Consider the following 20,666-nt stretch of genomic DNA (forward strand, 5'->3'; position numbering starts at 1 on the left):
CATTATTTCCCCTGACTTATGCACATAATTATTTGATATCTGAAAACATAATTGAGATTCAATTATAGGTAGGGAGGAGTGAGTTGTGGTTCAGATGAAATAAGATTGGCCGTTAGTGGGTAATTGCTAATGCCAGGTGATGGTAAATAAGGGTTTATTATATCATCCTGTTAAAATATTCCTAAATAATCATGACCCCAGGGTCCTGGGATCGAGCCTCGCATCGGGCTCCCTGCTCCACAGGAAGCCTGCTTCTCCCTCTCCCACTCCCCCTGCTTGTGTTCCCTCTCTCACTGTCTCTCTCTCTGTCAAATAAATAAAATCTTTAAAAAATAAATAAAAGGCTAAAAAAAAATACCCTTAAGCCCCATAATTTTTTTTTTTTAAAGCCCTTCCTCCATGTATTGTTAGAGAAGAATACATCGTTTTTCTTTGCATGGCGCTCTGGTCAGTTTCTGCCTGTCTTCCATGCTCGCACGAGAGACTGGGGCACTTGAATGTTACTGCTGAGACAGTAACAGGAGGGAATATACCTTGCTTAGTTTGACAGAAGCCAGCCGGACTTGGATGGATTCTTGCACGCACCCATTCATGTATTTGCCGGGATCAGGCTGTGGTGCAGCACCGGCTCCAGAAGAAAACATGGCCAGCTGGCAAATCCTAGGTGCTGCGCTCCTGACCCTTGGCCACAGGGTCAAACACCGACTCTGTGTATAGTTATGGTGCTACCTTAGATTTATAGCAGCCTCAAGTTGTATAAAATGATCTGTTGCTTCGAATACAAAGGCCTCAGAACCCTGCAGCTGGACCTTTGAGTCCCCCACTCAGAGTAACTGAACCATGTGACTTTAATGAAGGCACTTAAAGTGAGGGTACGTCTACATCTCAGTGCAGGGATATTCTGAGAAAAATGTGTACAATGCCTAGTGGAGCTCCTAGCACAGTAATAACCCTCCAAACATGGCAGGCATCGTCAGTAATAACAGCACTGTGCATGAGGGGATCCACCACTGCAAATTTATGGAAGATCATGCCAGTCTGAGCTGTGTTGAGGGCTTTCCCTAGTGCAATTCTGTGCTATTCTAGGGTTACTTGGGAAGCCTGTTGAAAAGGTTTTGGCTTTGGAGGTATGGAACTCACTTCCCTGAGAACCCCACAATGTCAGGGACCTCTTACGGTCTACTCATTGTCCACCATGTGGAGGCAGCGCAAATACTCCGAGACTCTAGCTGCAGGCTTCCTAACCACAGACTCTTGGATGGATTTCAAGGGTCTGAACTTTCCCCAAATATATGCGAAATTGTGGGTGTATGCATGTTTCTTAGGAATAAATTCCTGGCTTTCATCAAATTCTCAAAAGGCTTCTTTATTATCTAAATAAAAGTTAGGAACCTCTGCTTTTAATAATCTGGGTTTGGGAATATGGGTTTGAATAATTAAAAAAAAACAACAGTGGAAGGCATTTTTAAATTTCCAATATGTTTGGTGGTAATTTTAAATAAAATGTTTTGAATGCATGTTTTCTGTTCTGTTGTTTGTCACTCATTTGCCAGGTTAAATACCATTGTGTAAATTCTGATAAATTCAGAGGTCTCTTCTGATTAGCACACTAATTATAAAGTCAGAGAGCAAGAATCTCAAGAGTATTTGTTCTAAAAATTCTGTTTCTAAACAAGTCAGAAAATTAATTTCCAGAATGTGTTTTAATAGCTATGAATTCTGATTTCTGAGACACAACGTTGCCAAGGAGCTTAAGATTTCAAGGAAAAGTTGTTTTTGGTGTATGGGAGTCTTTATCTGTTCTTGATTTTCTAATTGCTACTAAATTCTAGAAAATACTAGAGGCTATTACCTGGTCGAATTAATTATAAGTAAGTTTGCTTTTTAAGGGTTGTGAATAACGTTTCGGGGAACATAACATGTGTCCTTCCTTGCCCCATTTTCTGTTTGATCAACTTGTATAGGTCATGGGATTGCAGTTTCCCAGCACTGTTAACAAGAGAGGTAGGAAGTTAGTATTAACAGCTTTATTTAGCTCTGTAAAAAAGAAAAAAGAAAAAAAATTCTTTGGTGAATTTTCACTGAATACCTGGCAACATAACAAGAGCATTATTTTGTCGAAGGTCTCGGGCTGGGGAAACAGGTGGGAATTCTTTCAGGTACTAGAACATTAGAAATAAGATTAGGAGCCCTTGTGAGACCCTGTGGGGTTGTGTGTGCATTTGGGGCCCCTGGTGAGAGGCTTTGGAGCACAGGGTGGAGCAGAGTAGAGGATAATGTAAGGAGGCTGCCACCTGGTCTAGGAGCCCTGCAGACGAGCCAAAGCAAGCCAAGCCAGAAGAAGATCTTAAACTGGGCTCTGAGCGTCTGAAGAGCAAGTGTAGCTGACTGGCAGCGCTCTGGGAAGGACTTGACAATTTGAGTAGCCGTGCCTTCAAGCAGATTGTAGCAAAACCCTTGGGACTTGGTCTTTCCATGGGAAAACATGTTTCTGTTTCTCTTTACACATAAAAACCACGGATCTGCTCAGGACTTCATTGGAAATTATTCTCAACAGCAACAAAAGAAATGGGTCTTGCTTTAAACTCCTTGGTTATGCCTATCGCTGAAAACACGTGTTGGGAGCTCATCCGTTATCACAGTAGCTGGGATGCTTTTTCCCTGGGCAGGAAGAGACGGTGGGCTTGCCTTCACCAGGACCAAAAGCCAGGCTCCCGTCTTTCCAGAAGAAGGTGGAGCCAACCCTGGTGGCCAAACCACAGATTTGGCTGGCAGCTGGGAATACGATGCATCCTTTCACGCCTTCTGTTAAAGAAAGCATTTTTACATAAGCTGATTTCCATCGGGGGCTAAAAAGAGATCCCTCCCAGAACTGATAGAATATTATTATTCCTTCCATATGGCACGAACGCTGTTATTTTAAATTACCTCAGTCTGAAAGCCCCAGCAGACAGTTCCATTGTAATCAAATGCAATAAAACACAGAATGAGTGTCTTCAAACACTGGGTTTTACATTATGCAAGAAGGGCAAATGGAGACTAATGCCTCTGGACATATGTGAAGAATTTGAAGTGGGGAGAGGGGTAGCTAAGAAAATACCCAGCACCAGTGGTCCGTCCTTGCTTTTGGTCATTCACACCATCTTTCGTAAGATTGTATGTCACTACAAAAGTCGGTGCATTTCTTGCAGGTGACCAAACTCAGTACATTTTATAAAGTTAATCACTCTAATAGCTTGTTAGATTCACATGCAAAGATTGGAATATAACCAGACTCCCACTTAGGACATGGGGAGCATCTTTTGTTGGTCTTAACTAGAAAACTGTGGCGAGCACAAGAGTACTCAATCTATTTTAATGACCACTTTGGATTAAGTGTTTCTTTTTGGTTATCTGTGTTGGCTCCTTGGGGCTCCCACTGAGAAAAGAATTCTGCTAGTGAAATGTTGACTTCTTTCCGTATTGAGAAATAGCTCCCTGATGTTTTGGTTTTAGAGGCAAATGCTTGAGCTATTCTCCATATGAGTTACATGAATGTCCTCTTCTTCCCTTTGCCCACCAGCAAATTGACAATATTCCCAAGCCATTGCTTGCTTGAAAGCTGCCTTCATGGGTGATCCATATCTAGTATGGAGAGACTCCACTTGTTTTGTGGGTCATCACAAGGGTGGTGTGGTTTGTGAAGGTAGCTGGAAAAGGGAAAGAAGCAAACTCAGGGCCGGAAGTGATGCCTGGAAGTGCGCCATTTTAGAGTTGCCGTGCGGCAGGCAGAGGAAGTGGGAATACTCTCGCAGAGGGAATCCACAGTGCTCTCAAGGCACTTGTCTTTTGCTATCCGTTTGCTCTGTACCAGAATTTCTTCACCTATAAAATCAGAATGATGTACACTTCCATGGGATTATGTAATAAGGATACTTAAGAATTTTACTTAAAAAAATAGTGTCCTTCAGAGTAGACAGAGTCCTATAAAAGTTAAAAAGTTGCCAAGCGTCCAGTCCATAGTGCACATCCAAGAGAATCTTATATTCTTGGTACTCCCCAACGAACTGCTATTTAACTGAGTCTCGTAGATGTACCCCTGGGTAATAGCTGCCACTTTGCAAAGTGGTTCAGAACAAGCTTTTCAGTATTCCATTTGTGCTGTTGTTCGAATTTATGAACTTATTTTAATAGCTAAGCCATTGACCGTTGCTCTGTGACCAGTAGAAATTCGCTGCGCTTTAGCCATGGATCGATCAGTCCCCAAGTCACGTTCTTTTCATCCGCTGGTACAGGTAAGAGCCAGCCTTGCGTTTGTGCTGGTCATGGGGGCTCTGCGACAGTTCTTCATTAACTGAAAGGAAAATTATCAGTTAGTACTTTGGAGGCAGCTGAGTGCCTGCTATTGGTCATGTACAACTCATGCGTGGCTGTTGGCCAGCATTTCTGCAAGTTACTCAAGGCCAGGTCCCCAGAGCAAGGCTGTTGCAGGGTCTCCCCTCACCTCCTAACCACTTCCAACAGAAATGAAATGCTTATTTTGAAAGAATGGACCCGATTGTAGTGGACAAATTACCACTGTAATAATTGTTACATGCTAAGTGTAGCTAAGTATACTTAATATTTAGCAGATTAAGTGTTGATTAAATGTATTAAGGCTCCCTCATTCAATAAGCATTGATAAAGCAATGTTTGTAGGCCGGGGATGGGGATGTGGAAATGAGTAAGAGAGAGTTTCTGTCTCTGACCCTCCCTGCCCCCAAAAATGTGTTGGGCATTTAGTCTTTAGATATGTCAAATTAGTCTTCTCCCTTTTACATTTTGACATCCTTTACTGAAAACTGACAGTTTCAACTTTTTACCACCTGCACATTCCCTAACCCCTTAAAATATGACCTCAGTTAAAGCTACTCTACTGAACTATTAAAGCTCATCAATGATATCCTAATTATGAAATCTAGTGGCATTTTTCGACCCCCAGCTTCCTTCCCTGGAACATCTGACACAAGCCCCACCACGCTCCAGTTATTTTCCTCCCTTTGGCTTTTATTATATACCATCATTCTGTGTCCTCTTCTCTGCGCCTGTAGGTTCAACTGTTACCTTGCTGGCAATAACACATTTGATCTTTAGCCCTGAGATATCCCTTGAGATCCCAACAAGTATCCCGTGGGATCTGGGATCTTCCTGGTACATCAATAAAATACATCTCTCTTCCTGACCACCACCAACACACACCACTGAATCTGTTTTTACTCTTAAAAGTTTTATTTTCAGAATTATAATTATTCATATCATCTAAAACCGAGATCAGAAGCTTATAATCTTATGGGAGGTAGTACACGTTTATAGACTTGAGCCTGGAAATCTTCCCTTTGGCTCCAATATCAAATCCAAGCAATTTACCCCTTGCCAGGCACTTTATATGCGATGTACCCCAGGACACATGCACTCTCCTTGACCTGAGTTCTAGGCCTCCACAACGGCTTGCCATCATAGTCAGGAGGTGTTACATATGCATTGGGTGATGACAAGCCATAGGCTACATGAGCCTCAAGCTTTAATAGCTAATATTTATTGAGTACTTGTTATGTACCAGCCACTGTGTGAATCCCTTTGCATGTCTTATCACATTTAATTCTTGCTATGGCGTTATGCTGTAGTCATCCTTGTTAGTCTTACTTTATAGATGAGCAACTGAGGCAGGGAGAAATCAAGAGGAAGCAATTTGCCTACAATCCCAGAAATGGATGGATTCAGGGTTCCATCCCAGGCAGTCTGATTCCAGAGCCCACACTCTCAACCACTCGGTTACACTGCCTGTCCATTAGACGATTGCTAGTTCAAAGGCGTTGCTTGAAATGGCCCCTGGCTTAGATACTAAACTCATTGAAATGTGAGTAATTTCTTCCCTTTTAGTCTTCATTAACGAAGACTAACTACACGACAAGTGCTTTGAATGAGGAACCAGAATACAAATTGTAGAACTGAAAATTGGTGACCTGAGTAATGGGATTGAAGAAAGAGAACTCTAGTAGGAGTGGAGAAGCAGAACAGAAAGACCAAGAGGAAGCTCATCAATCCACAAGGAGTTAGCTCTCCAGTTCATGGTGTCTGGTGCAAGGTACAGAGAACAAGAGTGATAATTCACCTTTCTCCTGAAGGAGCTTGCACCCTATCGCTTTACTTCATCGGCCTATTAAGGAGCGTGCTGAGAGGTACTAGACAGGTGAGACTGGCAGGTGGCCTTGAAAACACCTGAGTTTGGTACTGTGAACATTCTGCAGACCATGAAGTTCTCCTCTTGGGCCACAGGTGAAGAAATGCAGCCTCTTTGACTCAGGGTGACGTCTTCATGCTAAGGAATCACCGTCAGAAATAATTACTCCTGTTACATGAAGAGATGAAAGCCTCTCAAAGCTTTCATAAACTCCTTGCCTTGTTTAAAATTCTCCCACAGTTGCCTTCCTTGTTTGTGGTAAGTTTGTTTGCCTGGGCCAAAAGTATTCATCCATTCAACAGATATCTATTGAATATGTCGTCTGTGTTCAAACCTCCAGGAGTTGTGTGCTGGCTGAGAAGGCTAGCTCTGGAGCTGGCTGGCCAGGGTTCAGCTCCTGTCTCTACCATTTTCTAGGTGAGTGGTTTGGGCAATTTACTTAATTGTTACAAGGTAATTTTATTTTATTTTATTTATTTATTTATTTTTTTTAAGATTTTATTTATTTATTTGGCAGAGAGAGACACAGCGAGAGAGGGAACACAAGCAGGGGGAGTGGGAGAAGGAGAAGCAGGCTTCCCGCGGAGCAGGGAGCCCGACGCGGGGCTCGATCCCAGGACGCTGGGATCATGACCTGAGCCGAAGGCAGACGCTTAACGACTGAGCCACCCAGGCGCCCCACAAGGTAATTTTAATAATAGCTATTATTATAATGACAAAACACGGCTTCTTGGAATTTATAAGTTAGCAGGGATAATAACAACTAATAGTTTTTGGAATAGGCTTGTTAAGAACCTTGTATGTATCACCTCATTTAATCCCCATACCAACCTTATAGCTATTTCCTGCTATTATTCTATTTTACAGATGAAGAAACTGATCTTCAAGAGGTTGGGTGGCCATTGTGACATTGGGAATTCAAACCCTGTTTGGTTTGATTCCATAGTCTGAGCTCTTAACAATTTTACTCTAATAACCCTTAAATTATTCTGATTTTTTCCAAATACTTATCTTTTTCCCTTTTGATTGCTGACTACTAAAGCATATATATGAAGTTCAGTGAAAGATGTCTAGCCATCTGCTACTTGAGATGTTTGTTTTAGAATGTTAAGTTGCTGAAGGCCAGGATGTGATCACTTACCAGACCTTATTTTGGATCTAACTCTATACAAAAACTTTCAGGCATTCAATAGACATTTTTTTTTTAAATAATGATTATTTGGGCAGTGTTGGTTATTCAGAGAGCAATTTGTCCCTGATCAGGGTGATGGTATTTGGGGGGCAAAGAATAATACTGGAAGTAGAGGTTTAGGAATCTCAGGAGTTGGGGAGGTAAGATAATCAGAACTTGTACTCTAGAAGGTATGAAAGGTCCATGGGAGTGGTTGATGAAGGGTTTTGCTGATGGAAAGTTCAAGATTCAGACATCCACCTCAAGAGCTACTCCTCAAGGCAATTGACAGAGATTGAAGAGTGCAGGATGCTAGAGAATTTTCTTTATCCTTTGTGAGAAAATTGATGTTGTCTACATACTAATTAAATTTACATGCATCATTACCTCCCAAGGCTTCAAGTGTAGGGATTAATGTTGAGTGATTACAATACCTCCACATGTTTTCCATCACATCTTAAAATGCCTCTCTAGGCTGATGAACTAGGATGTATGGAGCTGGCAAGCTGATTTTCTGTTTCAGAATGTAGGACTCTGGGGTTCTGTGAACACACCAGTTAATCTGTCAATGTCCCTTTCTTTACAGAAACAAAATAGAAATGATTACACTTGCCATAACCCCGGTTGGAAGATTAATGACATGACATTTGACCATCTGGTTACAGTTTTTAAGTGGGAACTGCTAAATAAAGATACAAACTGGTGATATTTTATTTGGGGTCAAGTGATCTCAATTGCCCTCAAACTATAGAAAAGATATTACTACTTACACTTAGGAAAACAGCTACAGAAAGAACTAACCTTTAAAAGTGTTCTTAAAGTTTTTTTTAAAGGAAAATTTGGAAAATAAAGGGAACAGATCTACATAAAAATGAAAATATGTTTAGGCTAAGGTTGTCTGCTAACACTGGAAAACGTAATCAGGAATTATTCCAAAAAAGGATGCGCGGTTCTCATTGGGGAGAAGAGGGAAAGATAAGCAAAGCACAGTTGGAATAGAAAATTCTTGAGAGAGTAATACAGTACAGGGTGCCCCTCAGCTGCTATCCTGGCCAGGTACCTACAAGGAATAGTGCCCAGGGCCCTCATTGTCTTACCCCACCACACTTGGGACCCAGTCTCAACTGAATGAAAACCGACAACAGAGAAGCCTGCTTTGGTCCAGTCAGCAGGGCAGTCCTCCCTTGGTATCCTGCAGATGGTTCCTTGGCAAGCTGCTGGCAAGAGCGTGCTAACAGTCATTAGTATTCTTTCCAACAATAAGCCTCAGATGGGACCCCTACTGCATTAAGTGACTGATGCAGAGAGTTTTGCTGCCTCCTTCCACCTCCTCACTCACCCTTCCTGTGCTCCTTACCTATAGCCCAGAAGCTCCAGGCACACTTCAGTGAGAGCCAACAAAAGGGAACCATGGAGAAGAACCACAGAAAGTAGAGGCTTATTACATCATTGTGGGGGCCCCTTAGCTGTTTTGGAGGGTTCTGCTTCTGGTGGGAGTGCTCTGCTCTAATGTTGGGACAAGACTTAGGGAGAAGGGCAGGTCATTCTTCAGGCCATTGACCAGACCTATAAATGAGGCCAGAGCCAGAAACAGAGAGATTTGCAATGTCTCTCCTCCAACTTCTAATAATTTTGCCAGATGCCTTTTGTGGTTTTCTAGACCTGGGATAGTTCTCTCAGTTCTGAAAGCCCATAGTAAAAATCTGTTCCAGAATCTAGGACAATCCCTGGTATATGGTAGCTTCTCAAATATGTGTTGAATGAATGCATGAGAAATCTTCCTACCCAAAAGTATGGTGCACATTTGGAACAAGCCTCAAAGTTGGTGAAAGGAGTCTACCTGGGGGGCCTTGGCCTTTGTTGTATAGGGCTGACCTTCTCGCTTTCCTTTGGGTTATATGCTGTGTTGCAAAACATGGAGGCTTTGATCTCTAGACAACTTACATTGTCTAGGGAAGGGATGTGTCAAAGAATGAAGGGGTCACCATGCAATGATCCTCGTACTCGTGTTAAGCATGTCCTTGGGGCCTGGTACTGTGTGTACACATTGCCTGCATTTTGTCCTGCATCAGCCCCCTGTGATGCCGGGCCACACTTTCAAGGGCAGGCTGCCTTCTCCAGGACCTTTTGAAGGAATGTGATTGATATGTCTATACCTTGTAATTATCTACATTATCTAAATAAGCAAAATACTGTAGACCTGTTTAATTTTAATTTTTGCAGATTACAGATGTTTTCCCCCAAAAGTCACCCAGGGATAAGTAAGGCTATAAAACCAAGATTCATCCTTTTTTGAAGAAGAGTCTGTCCCAAATACCAGGTGTCCTGCTGAATGATCTGACCTATAATAACTGATAAGTAGAGGCCAGTAAGAGACTTTGGAATCCATGAGGCTATCTTGGTCTGTTGTTTGCTTCATTTAAGGCTTGATACATTTTTGAGATACTAAACATTTATCTCCCCAAATAGGCAGCCAGAGATGAAACTTGGGAGTGACATGAATGATTCAGGTCTCTGTGACATCAGCATCCTCTTACTGCTCCGCAGGGTGCTCAGTGTCACTGGGGGCCTGGCATGCCTGTGAATGACAATGGCCATTGCAACAGCTTTAAAAGACTTTCAAAATAGAAATGTTTGCAATGGCTTGGCATTCAACCAATTTGGAAGGCTAAAATCCCATAGTTAGGATCCTGGGGATTTCTAATTTTCTCTTCCTTTTTCAGAGGCTCTTTTCCAGGACTCAGTCAGTGTTAATGAATGGCTAGGTGACAGAACATCCGGTAGACTGGTCTTGAGGTCGTGGAAGATAAACTAAGTTAATAAAGAAAAATATTTATCACATGAATGCTGTAGAGCAAGACAGAATACAGCTGGGTCATTCAACAAGACAGTTGTTCACAAAAATGAGGAAAAAAAATGAAAGGCTAAGGGGATATTTGAGTATGTTATGATTGGAAACTTATGATTCTATAAGGTGCTCCCCGTCCTCTAGATTTTGTGTTCTAAATCTCATCTTAGAATTATCCCACTTATATAAATACACACACACACACACACACACACACACACACACACACACACACAATGGAATATTATGCAGCCATCAAAAGGAATGAGATCTTGCCATTTGCAACGACATGGATAGAACTGGAGGGTGTTATGCTGAGTGAAATAAGTCAATCAGAGAAAGACATGTATCATATGACCTCACTGATAGGAGGAATTCTTAATCTCAGGAAACAAACTGAGGGTTGCTGGAGTGGTGGGGGGTGGGAGGGATGGAGTGGCTGGGTGATAGACATTGGGGAGGGTATGTGGTATGGTGAGCGCTGTGAATTGTGCAAGACTGTTGAATCACAGATCTGTACCTCTGAAACAAATAATACAATATATGTTAAAAAAAAAAAAAAAAGAAGAAGAAGATAGCAACAGGGGAAGAATGAAGGGGGGGAAATCGGAGGGGGAGACGAACCATGAGAGACAATGGACTCTGAAAAACAAACTGAGGGTTCTAGAGGGGAGGGAGGTGGGAGGATGGGTTAGTCTGGTGATGGGTATTAAGGAGGACACATTCTGCATGGAGCACTGGGTGTTATATGCAAACAATGAATCATGGAACACTACATCAAAAACTAATGATGTAATGTATGGTGATTAACATAACAGTAAAAAATTTAAAAAAAAAAGAAGTATCCCACTTAGAAGTGGCTCTGTCAGTTAAGCATCTGACTCTTGATTTTGGCTCGGGTCATGATCTCAGGGTTGTGAGATCAAGCCACGCATCAAGCTTTACATGGGGCGTGGAGCCTACTTAAGATTTTCTTTTTTAAGGATTTTATTTATTTATTTAATTGACAGAGAAAGAGACACACAGCGAGAGAGGGAACACAAGCAGGGGGAGTGGGAGAGGGAGAAGCAGGCTTCCCCCCGAGCAGGGAGCCCGATGCGGGGCTTGATCCCAGGACCCTGGGATCATGACCTGAGCCGAAGGCAGTCGCTTAACCAACTGAGCCACCCAGGCGCCCCTACTTAAGATTTTCTCTCCCTCTCCCTTAACCGATCCCCCATAAAAAAAAAAAAAGAAATATCCCCCGTTGTACTTCTATTGGATTTTAGGTCATATATGATGGCAGTCTTCATTCGAGATTCTGAATATCTGTTTATAGAATGGCATACATAAAGGCATTGCCTGGACTTGGCAAGTTTTTGTGGAAAAGGAATGATTTTCAAATTTGTTTTTATAGTGCTTTAATATGATACCATCCAACTTGGATACTACTGGTTTTTGTTGCTATTGCTAAAATAACTATTAACCTCTATAATATTAATCTAATATTTGCTGGGCACATTATTAACATTTAGTCTATGAAGTCACAGTTCAGTTTCATTAATTTAACTACAGCAGGATAAACAAGTCTCAATCCAGGACCCCACTGCCTATGTCCAAATCACTTTGAGCTCCTGAGTTGTTTTGTTTTGTTTTGTTTTTCCTTAAGACTATAAGACTCATGAAAAGCTTACACCAAGCCCTCAACTATCTATTAAGGCTTGACATTTGCCAAACACTGTGATAGCATAGTGTTTGTTTGGCACATTTTCTTAATAGAAGTTCCATGGGTAAGAAAGTAGTGTGTGTGCACACACTCACGTCACACGCAATAGGTGTCTGTCAGGTAGAGAAGGCAGACCATGATACGTGTTTTAACATTTGTGGAATATATTGCCCTGTGAGAGAGAGATAAGTAATCACGGGTCAAAATGGCTGATTCGCAGTTCGATCTCTGGGGCGGGGTCTGCAGTTAAGGGGTCCTCACCGCAGGCCTGCAGAGCCTCATTCAGGATCCACAGTGCTGAAAGGATCGCACTGCCTGTTCACCAATGAAGGTATCTGGAGAGAGCGCTTAGTGAGAAGTACCTACAGATCACAACCATGTATTGCCCCAGACACCCCTGAGAAACACTGACCGTGCATCGGCTAGTTGCAAAGGTGTGCCATGGGAAAGGACTTCGAGCCACTGCCTGGTGTGGCTTCACACTTACCCTCCATCAGTTTGATCCTGAAGTAGGCGATGAGAAGAAGCAGCAGCAAGGTCACAGGTAGGAAGACCCCAGCGAGCAGGAACCAGCCGGGGAGCTCCCTCATGAATGCCGACATCACAGGGCTCATTGCCAATCACCCAGACCCCAGGGGCCAGCGAGTTCACGCTCAGGGTGAGGGCAGCTTTGCTCAGAGTCTGCACTTGTTTTCTTCTGGGGCTCCGGCCTTTGCTCAGCACATCTCGATGGAAATCTTGTGGACTTTGCTCTATTTCAACAGCCCCGTGAATTCTGAGAGGATTGCTAGCAGGTTACTCTATAACTCAGCTACAAAGTGTAGAGGAATTTGAATGTGATTCCTCCAAACCATTCCAGAGAGGAGCATTTATCTGGCCAGGGTTGGGAATGACACCAGGAGGCCTAGATTTCTTTGTATTCAGTTTCTCTGGAATGAAAAGTACCTGACTCCAAGCAAAAGTCATTGTTATAGATATTTTATTTATATATTCCCAAACATGGGAAGAATTTTTCCTACATTTTCTAAATTTCAGAGTTGAAAATTACTTAGTAGCCATGTTCATGTACCTATGAACCTGTGTCTAGAAAGAGTGAATTTTCCTTCATATGTAGTTGATATAACTAATATCAAGGAAGGAGGAGCAATATTCTTTCCATATGTAAAAACTCTTCGTAGTATGTCCTCCTCTGAATACTTTTCTGAGAGGTGCACTGGTATATTTATTTATTCAACAAATATTTATTCCTACTAGAACCCAACCTCTTGGCTAGATGCTGGCTGTACAAAGAATAGTAAGTCATGGTCCCTGCTTTCTGAGAGTGGAAATAGACACAGAAAGAGGTAATTGCCACAAGTGTTACAGTGATGGAATGGATAGTAATATAGCCCCTTTTCCTTCTCCCCTTGATGCATCAGTTTTTGCTCACTGCTTTAGTAGTTTGTACTCTTAGTTATCTTTTGCTTATACATTTCTGTGGTCCACCATTAGCAGTAGAAGGTGGGCCCTGAATGCTAGTGTTGTGGTTTGTGTGGTAACTACAAAGTTTCTGGGAAAAGAAAGGGCAGTAAATCATTTTGACACTGATGTATTAACTAAGTTGAGTTGTCACTGACTGCTTTAGTGAAAAAAGTTCAAAGATACTGGTCTACTAAACTAAAAGCAATGGAAAGAATCATTTCCATAATCAAAGAATCTCCTGGAGAATTTGGGAAATTTGGAGGGGAAATTGACAGCCACCTTCTTGGGTTCACGTTCTAACCTCTTTTCATGTTCTAACCCTGTCCCTGTCCCCACTGGGGAGCTGCCTGGGTGAGTGGCTGGCAGATTCTATCAAGCACATGCTGTTGTGAGTGCCTCTTGAATTCTTTTCACCAGGGATTTTGCATGGCCATGCAGAGTCTTAGTCCCCCTTGTAAAGCAGCACCCTAATTTATAAAATAAGAAGAATGGAGAGCATCTCTGGGATGCTTGGCTGGCATTCCTAAGCAATGAACAGTAAACAGCTTCCTCTCAGAAGAGAGACATCTTAATTGCAGAAAGAGCCATTTAGAATAGCCAAGATTAAGTCAGCATCTGTCGTACCTTATTTGCTTCTCTTCTCCCCCTCCACACTCCCTTGAGTGGTGTTGTTGCTATTTCTCTTGGGTGCTTTCCAATGAGATGGCTCTCTGGTGCTCTTTCAGCTTGAACAGGATGCTAATTTGTAAAGGGTCAGTCTACAAAGAAACTCCATGAGCAGGTGACATTACCAGGGAGATGTTAGGCAGCTTTTAGGCAGACTGTTTGTCATGTTCTTTCTTTCCATTTTATTCCATTCAGTATTCAGGCCTTCACTGAATGCCTAGCAAAGGTAAGTAAGAGTAACACGCAAATATATAAATGACAATAATGTAAGCTCCTAATTTGACCTATAAAGTGCAATGTAAGCACTGAGGAGAGACTGACTGATTCCAATTAGGGAATTGGACCAAGGTCATTAAAAGGATAGCATTTGAGCTAAGCCTGGGGATGGGGAGCTGTGGAATGACCTCCTTAGACAAATACATGACAGTAGGTCAGGGCAAGTTTTATGGAGGACAGGGAAAAAAATAAGAGTACCCAAATGATATGGGGTTCAGACCAGAGATATGAAGGTAGAAAATGGGGTAGCATCAAGGCATAGACTCTTGAAAGCCCTGCTAAGGACTGCACTGTTTGGACAAGGGGGACCAATGGAAGGTCTTTGATCATGGAAGTTCATGAGCTGACCTGGGTTCATTTAGGTAGCCTTTGACAGAATGGACTGAAGAGAAGATCAGAGTAGACTGTCTCAACATGGTATCAAGATATAATGAGTCTGAGATGGGGGCGGCAGAGGGAAGGGAAAGAGGAGGACAAGAGGCTGCAGGAATCATATGAACAGTCCTTGGTGAATAATTAGAGAGAGAGGCAAATGTCACCCATGATACTACTAATCACTGAGCACTTACTCTGTATCAGGCACCTCATAAATACTCTATGTGCATCTTATTTAATCTCCAGAGTAACCTTATAAGGAAGAGACTCATTAAACAAATGAAGAAATGAGGCACAGAGAGGTTAAATAACTCTCCCAAGATGCGTATGTAATAAGTGACAGATCCAGGACCGTACTCCTGAACCTGTGCTCTCATCCACTGTGCTGTGCCAGGTGTGGGTGGCTGGGGAGATGGTAGTGCTGGAAGGGGAGACCTGAACACAGGCTGGGCAGCAGGTTTGGATGGGGGAACATTTATAGTTTTGCACTCATTAAATTGGAGGTAATGGAAGGGGAAGCTTGTGGAAATCTGGAGGTCAGGAGAGAGGACAAGTCTTGCAGTGCAGATTGGGAGTTCTTAGAGTACAGATGGTGGCTGGGGCCGAGCAGGTGGAGAGATTGCTCAGGAAGGAGTGTACATGAGAATAAAAGAGAGACCAGCTGCGGACCCTAAAGAACGTTCTCACTTAAGACATAGGAGGAAGGATGAGAACCAGGGAAGAAAACCAAACGGCTCTATGGGGTAGGAGAGGAGCCCACAGGATGCAAAGTTAGGAAATGGTTGCAAAAGAAAGTTCCAAAAAGGAGAGGGTGAAAAGTAGTATCAGTGACTGGTTCTGAGCTAATTCTGACCCACGTGGAGAATTCTAAGAGGTGCAATCTGTGAAGTGGACTTAAAGGTTTACTCTCTTCTTAAAAAGGCTCTTTTGGGATATAATTGACATAATAAACTACAACTTGGTAAGTTTTGACCTATGTGTATATGCCTGTGAGCTCATTGTCACAATCAAATGAAGAACCTATCCATCACCCCAAAAGGTTTCTCTGTTCCTTTCCCATCTCAGTTTCCTACCCGTCCTGCTCCCACAATCTGCAGTCAACCCCTGATCTATTATCTGTTACTATGTGTTTGCATTTTTTAGAATTTTATACACATGGAATCATACAGTATGTCTCTTTTTTGTCTAGCTTCGTTCACTTGGCATAATTATTTTGAAATTCATCCATGTTGTTGTGTTTCAATACACAGCTTTATATTGCCAAATAGCTTTTCATTGTGTGGATATCCATTTTTTACCCATTAACCTGTTAGAGCTGCTATGAACATTCCTGCATAATTCTTTTTATGGACATGTGCTATGTGCTCTCATTTCTCTTGGGTAGATACTTAGGGATCAAATGGCTGGATCATATGGTAAGTGTATGTTTAACTTTTTAAGAAATTGTCAACCTGTTTTCCAAACTAGTTATACCATTTTATATCTCTGCCAGCAGTGTTACAAGAATTCTAGTTTCCTCACATGCTCACCAACACTTGGTATGGTCAGGTTTTTGGCTATTCCAATGATAGGTAGTGGAATCTCACTGTGGTTTTAGTATGCATTTCCCTAATGATGTTGAACATCTTTTCAGGTACCTGTTTGCCATTTTATGTATCTTAGTTCATAAAGTATCTGTTCAACACTTTTGCATGTTTCAAAAAAATTAGATTATTTCTTCCTGAGTTTTGAGAGTTCTTCATATACTCTGGATACAAGTCAATTATCATATATATGATTTGCAAGGATTTTTTCCCCCACTCTAGCTTTGTCTTTTCATTCACTTACCAATGTCTTTGAAAACACAGAAGTTTTAAATTTTAATTAAGTTCAGTTAACTAATTTATTTTTCTATGGATTGTGCTTTTCATGGCATGTCTAAGAAGATCAAGATAAGAAATCTTTGATTAGCTCAAGGTCACAAAGACTTTCTCTTGTGTTTTCCTCTAACTGTTTTGTAGTTTTAGCTTTTATATTTAGGATTATGATCTATCGTGAGTTAATTTTTATATATGATGAGAGATATGGGTTAGAGTACTTTCTTTTTTCATACAGATCTTCAATTGTTCCAGCACTATTTGTTGACAAAGCAGTTCTTGCTCCTGAATTGCCTTTGAACCTTTGTCAAAAATCAGAAGTCCAATTATTTCTGCATTCCGTATTCTGCTCCATTGATCCAGTTGTTAATCTTTACTCCAGTGTTATTCTGTTTTGATGACTGTAGCCTTAAAATAGGTCTTGAAATCAGGTACTCTTAGCTTCTCCAACTTTGTTCTTTTTCAAAGTTGTTTTGGCTAGTACAGGTCATTTTCATTTCCATATAAATTTAGGATTACCATGCCAATTTTTATAAAAAGTCCTGTTGGGATTTTCATTGAGATAGCATTGCATCTGTAAATGAGCAGAGAATCAATATGAGGAGATAATTGATATTTTAACAATAGTGTGTCTTCTGACCCATGAACACCACATGTGTTTCCCTTTTCTTTGGATCTTCTTTAGCTTTTTACAGCAATGTTTTGTAGTTTTCAGTGTGCTAGTCTTGAACATTTTTTGTCAGATTTATGCCTAAGTGTTTCATATTTTTTATGCTGTTGCAAAAGGTATTGCTTTTTAGATTTTGATTTGTGATTACTGCTAGTATTAAAGGTTTTCTTAAATTATGAAAAATGCCACAGGACTGGGAACTTCTAGAAGATAAAATATTAGAATTGATTAAAACATCCTTCCGAGCTTGGGAATTTTTATTTATAAAGGCTCTCATCCCAATCCAAACTGGTTGCTTGGAGTTATATTTAGTAGGCATAGCAGCTGTAGAAGGATGGGGACAGTGGATACACTGGTAATCTATCTGATTTACTGGAATTCAGGGTGGGATTCCATAGGCAATGTGCAATTTCCTACCACAACTACAGCAAATTCTTTACCTGGCTCTTTACCATGTAGTACGAAAAATCATTAATATTATTGGAAAATATACATCTATGAAAATTGAGGGACATAACACATTGGGGATTATACTCTCCTATTGATTTCCTTAATAGCGAATCCTCCCATTGTTGATTTTACATGATTATTTAAGAAACAAGTGGTTGCAGATTTTGATATTTGGGAATAAAATGCCTAGGGACTACTTGTACATCACCTATTATACTCTTAGTGAGAGCTGGACAAGTCTTCCTTAGATAATTGTGACCTATTGCAGGTAATACCAACCCCACCAAGCCTCTGATTTAGATTCTGCATTAGTCTGCCTGAACCATAAAGAATGACTCATTCTAATGACATGGGCAAAAGCCTACCTCAGGTAATTGTGACCTATTATAGATAATATCAAACCCACCAGGGCCCTGATTTGGAGTCTGCATCAGTCTGCCTGAGCCATAAAGAATGACTCATTCCATTGACATGTCATAGGCCAATGGAAGTTCTGAAGTCCAGCAGTGGAAGGTGCTAAAGTTCCATTGACTGATACCTGGGCTATCAGATTGTGTACAGCTACAAAGCCAATACAAAAAATTCAGTACAAACAAAACTAGTGAATTTCAAATAAAGTGTTTTGATTTAATTATATGCATGACATTTTGCTGAAATGAAGCCTGACCCACAGGGTAAATGTAGTACTGACAGCCCTTTTGAGTAGGAAAGCCTGTCTGCTTTGGCCCTTTATTAACTGCCCCTCCTAGCTTGGCTCATAACTAAGTACTATGACCTGGCACCAGTACTACGGTCAGCACAAAAATGAGTGCTCTGAAATCATGTGGCAGCGATGGGTTATAAGGTGCTCATTCAATAAAAAAGATGATCACAGAAGAGATAATACAGAATCTACATTCTTTGTGAACTTTGTGCGAACGTCCACCAGCTTTTATTTATTTATATTTGCAGGCAAAAAATATTTATTAAGGGCTTAACATGTGCCCTGGAGGCATTGATCTGGGGACTATGAACATATCTCTGGATAAGATCAATTCCCTGTCCTTACAGAACTTACGTCCCGGTGGAGTAAACAGACAGTAAGCGATAGTAGGTACCCGTTTTGGAATGCGTGTACCGTTCTAGGCAGTGGTCTCATCATTGCCTGTGCTGTGTCTCATTACGGTCTTACATGAATGCCTTTGAAGTAAGGGCCATTTTTCTCATCACTATTCTACAGACAGAAAAGCTCCTGGAGTTTTCATGACTCATCAAGGATTACACCACTAGAAAGTGGCAGAACTAGGATTTGAACCCAGAGCCCAAACACTTATCCACTGTACTCTTCTGCTTCTCAACCTTCTAGAGACAAGAGTCTGGAGGCTAGAAATCCAAGATAAAGATGTTGGCAGAGTTGGTTTCTGTGGAGACCCTTCTCCTTGGCTTGTAGGTGGCCACCTTCTTGCTGTGTCCTCACTTGGCCTCCTCCCTGTGCACAGGCACTCCTGCCGTCTCCCTCTTCTTAGAAGTGTACCAGTTGTATTGGACTAGAATCCCACCCTTATGACCTGTTATACCTTAATTGCTTCCTTAAAGGCCCTAGTCACATTGGGGGTTAGGGCTTCAACATATGAATTCTGGGAGGGGACACAATTCAGAGGTTTCTCTGAAAAGTTGACTTTTGAGCAGAGACTTGAATGAAGTGAAAGAAGGAGTCATGTGCACATTTGGAGGAACAGAGTTCTAGGCAGAGGGACTAGGAAGTACTTAATTTCTGAAATGGAAATGTTTCTGGCATGATCAAAGATATGTAATGAGACCTATGGTGTCTGGAGCACATTGAGAAAGAGGACAAGTAATAGAAATTACACTTTTGAGAAATACTGATCTAGAAACTTGACAACACTGACAATAGGCCAAGAAAATGTGCCCATCTCTGTGTCTAATCTCTGAAGCTCGAATTCTACCACAATTCATTGAACATTGCTTGAAAAATGGTTAAATATAGAGAATACTGGGGTAAGCAGGTTTCTTTACTGCAAGGTTTTGTAGAGCCTTTAATTTGGTAGGGTGCATTGTGAATCCCCAAAAGGAATACTGCATGAGCCTTTTCCAAACTTACTGGACCATCAAGTCTTTTTTGCCAGGAGGCTCCTGGGAGATTAAGGTCTACATACAGACCGTGCTTTTGGGGATGGGCCACTAGGTAAGAAGATTTGTCCTGGTGCTCTGGACATAAAGCTTGTCCCTAAGGTCTACATATAGACCGTGCTTTTGGGGATGGGCCACTAGGTAAGAAGATTTGTCCTGGTGCTCTGAACATAAAGCTTGTCCCTAAGTATCAACATATAGGTTTGAGATTCTTAGGTAGGGAACAATGGATAAGGAACAAATTATGAAAAATTATGATGGTGGGGTTTTTGTTTTTATTTTCATTTGCTTTTGTTTTTGTAAATTGTACTAGCACACACGGGCCCCCACAATTCAAGAAGCATCAACATTGTCTCATTCATGAAATTTTTCCAGTTGTCAGCTCATTCCACTTTGCAAGGTTATTTTGTTCATTGGAAAATGATCTTTAGAACGTGCCCACCTGAACACAGATTCTTTGTAATCCCATCCCATCTAGGGTGGCCTTAGACATCAGGTATTTCTGGTCATTAGCAATAAGCTATAACAGAAGTGGGTGGCTCTCTGGGGTTTGTATGAAAGTGAATGTTTGCCCTTCTGAGTGGCAGGGAAATGAGGGCATTTTGACACCAAAAAGTTGTGTGTTGCTTGAACAGATTTGGAATCTCAGAGATGGAAGTCCTGCCAATTCAGGCTTTTTCTCCCTTCGCCCATTCTGTTTTAATCAATCAATATGTTTATGAAATAAGAGATCAGAAACTGATTTATGCTAATTTAAGTTAATAAAGTTTCAGTGCCAGCACCCCTCACTTGCATAGGCTCTTCCAGACCCAGGGAAGGGTACTGAAAATATAGATACTTGGGCATAGTTTTTGTAAAG

At 41.4% G+C, this 20,666-nt stretch overlaps 1 protein-coding gene across 1 annotated transcript; it reads right to left on the reverse strand.

The window, feature by feature from the left end:
- Nucleotides 1–4,247: 4,247 nt before the first annotated feature.
- SMLR1 (small leucine rich protein 1) lies at nt 4,248–19,786 on the reverse strand. Its single transcript, XM_032408258.1, is given in 6 exon segments — nt 4,248–4,333; nt 12,411–12,562; nt 12,564–12,698; nt 13,186–13,238; nt 17,668–17,722; nt 19,779–19,786. Coding segments are annotated over 6 exon segments (489 nt in total).
- Between the last annotated feature and the right edge of the window lie 880 nt (nt 19,787–20,666).

This window comes from Phoca vitulina, unplaced genomic scaffold (assembly GCF_004348235.1).
Source record: "Phoca vitulina isolate PV1807 unplaced genomic scaffold, GSC_HSeal_1.0 scaffold9, whole genome shotgun sequence".
NCBI lineage: Eukaryota > Metazoa > Chordata > Mammalia > Carnivora > Phocidae > Phoca > Phoca vitulina.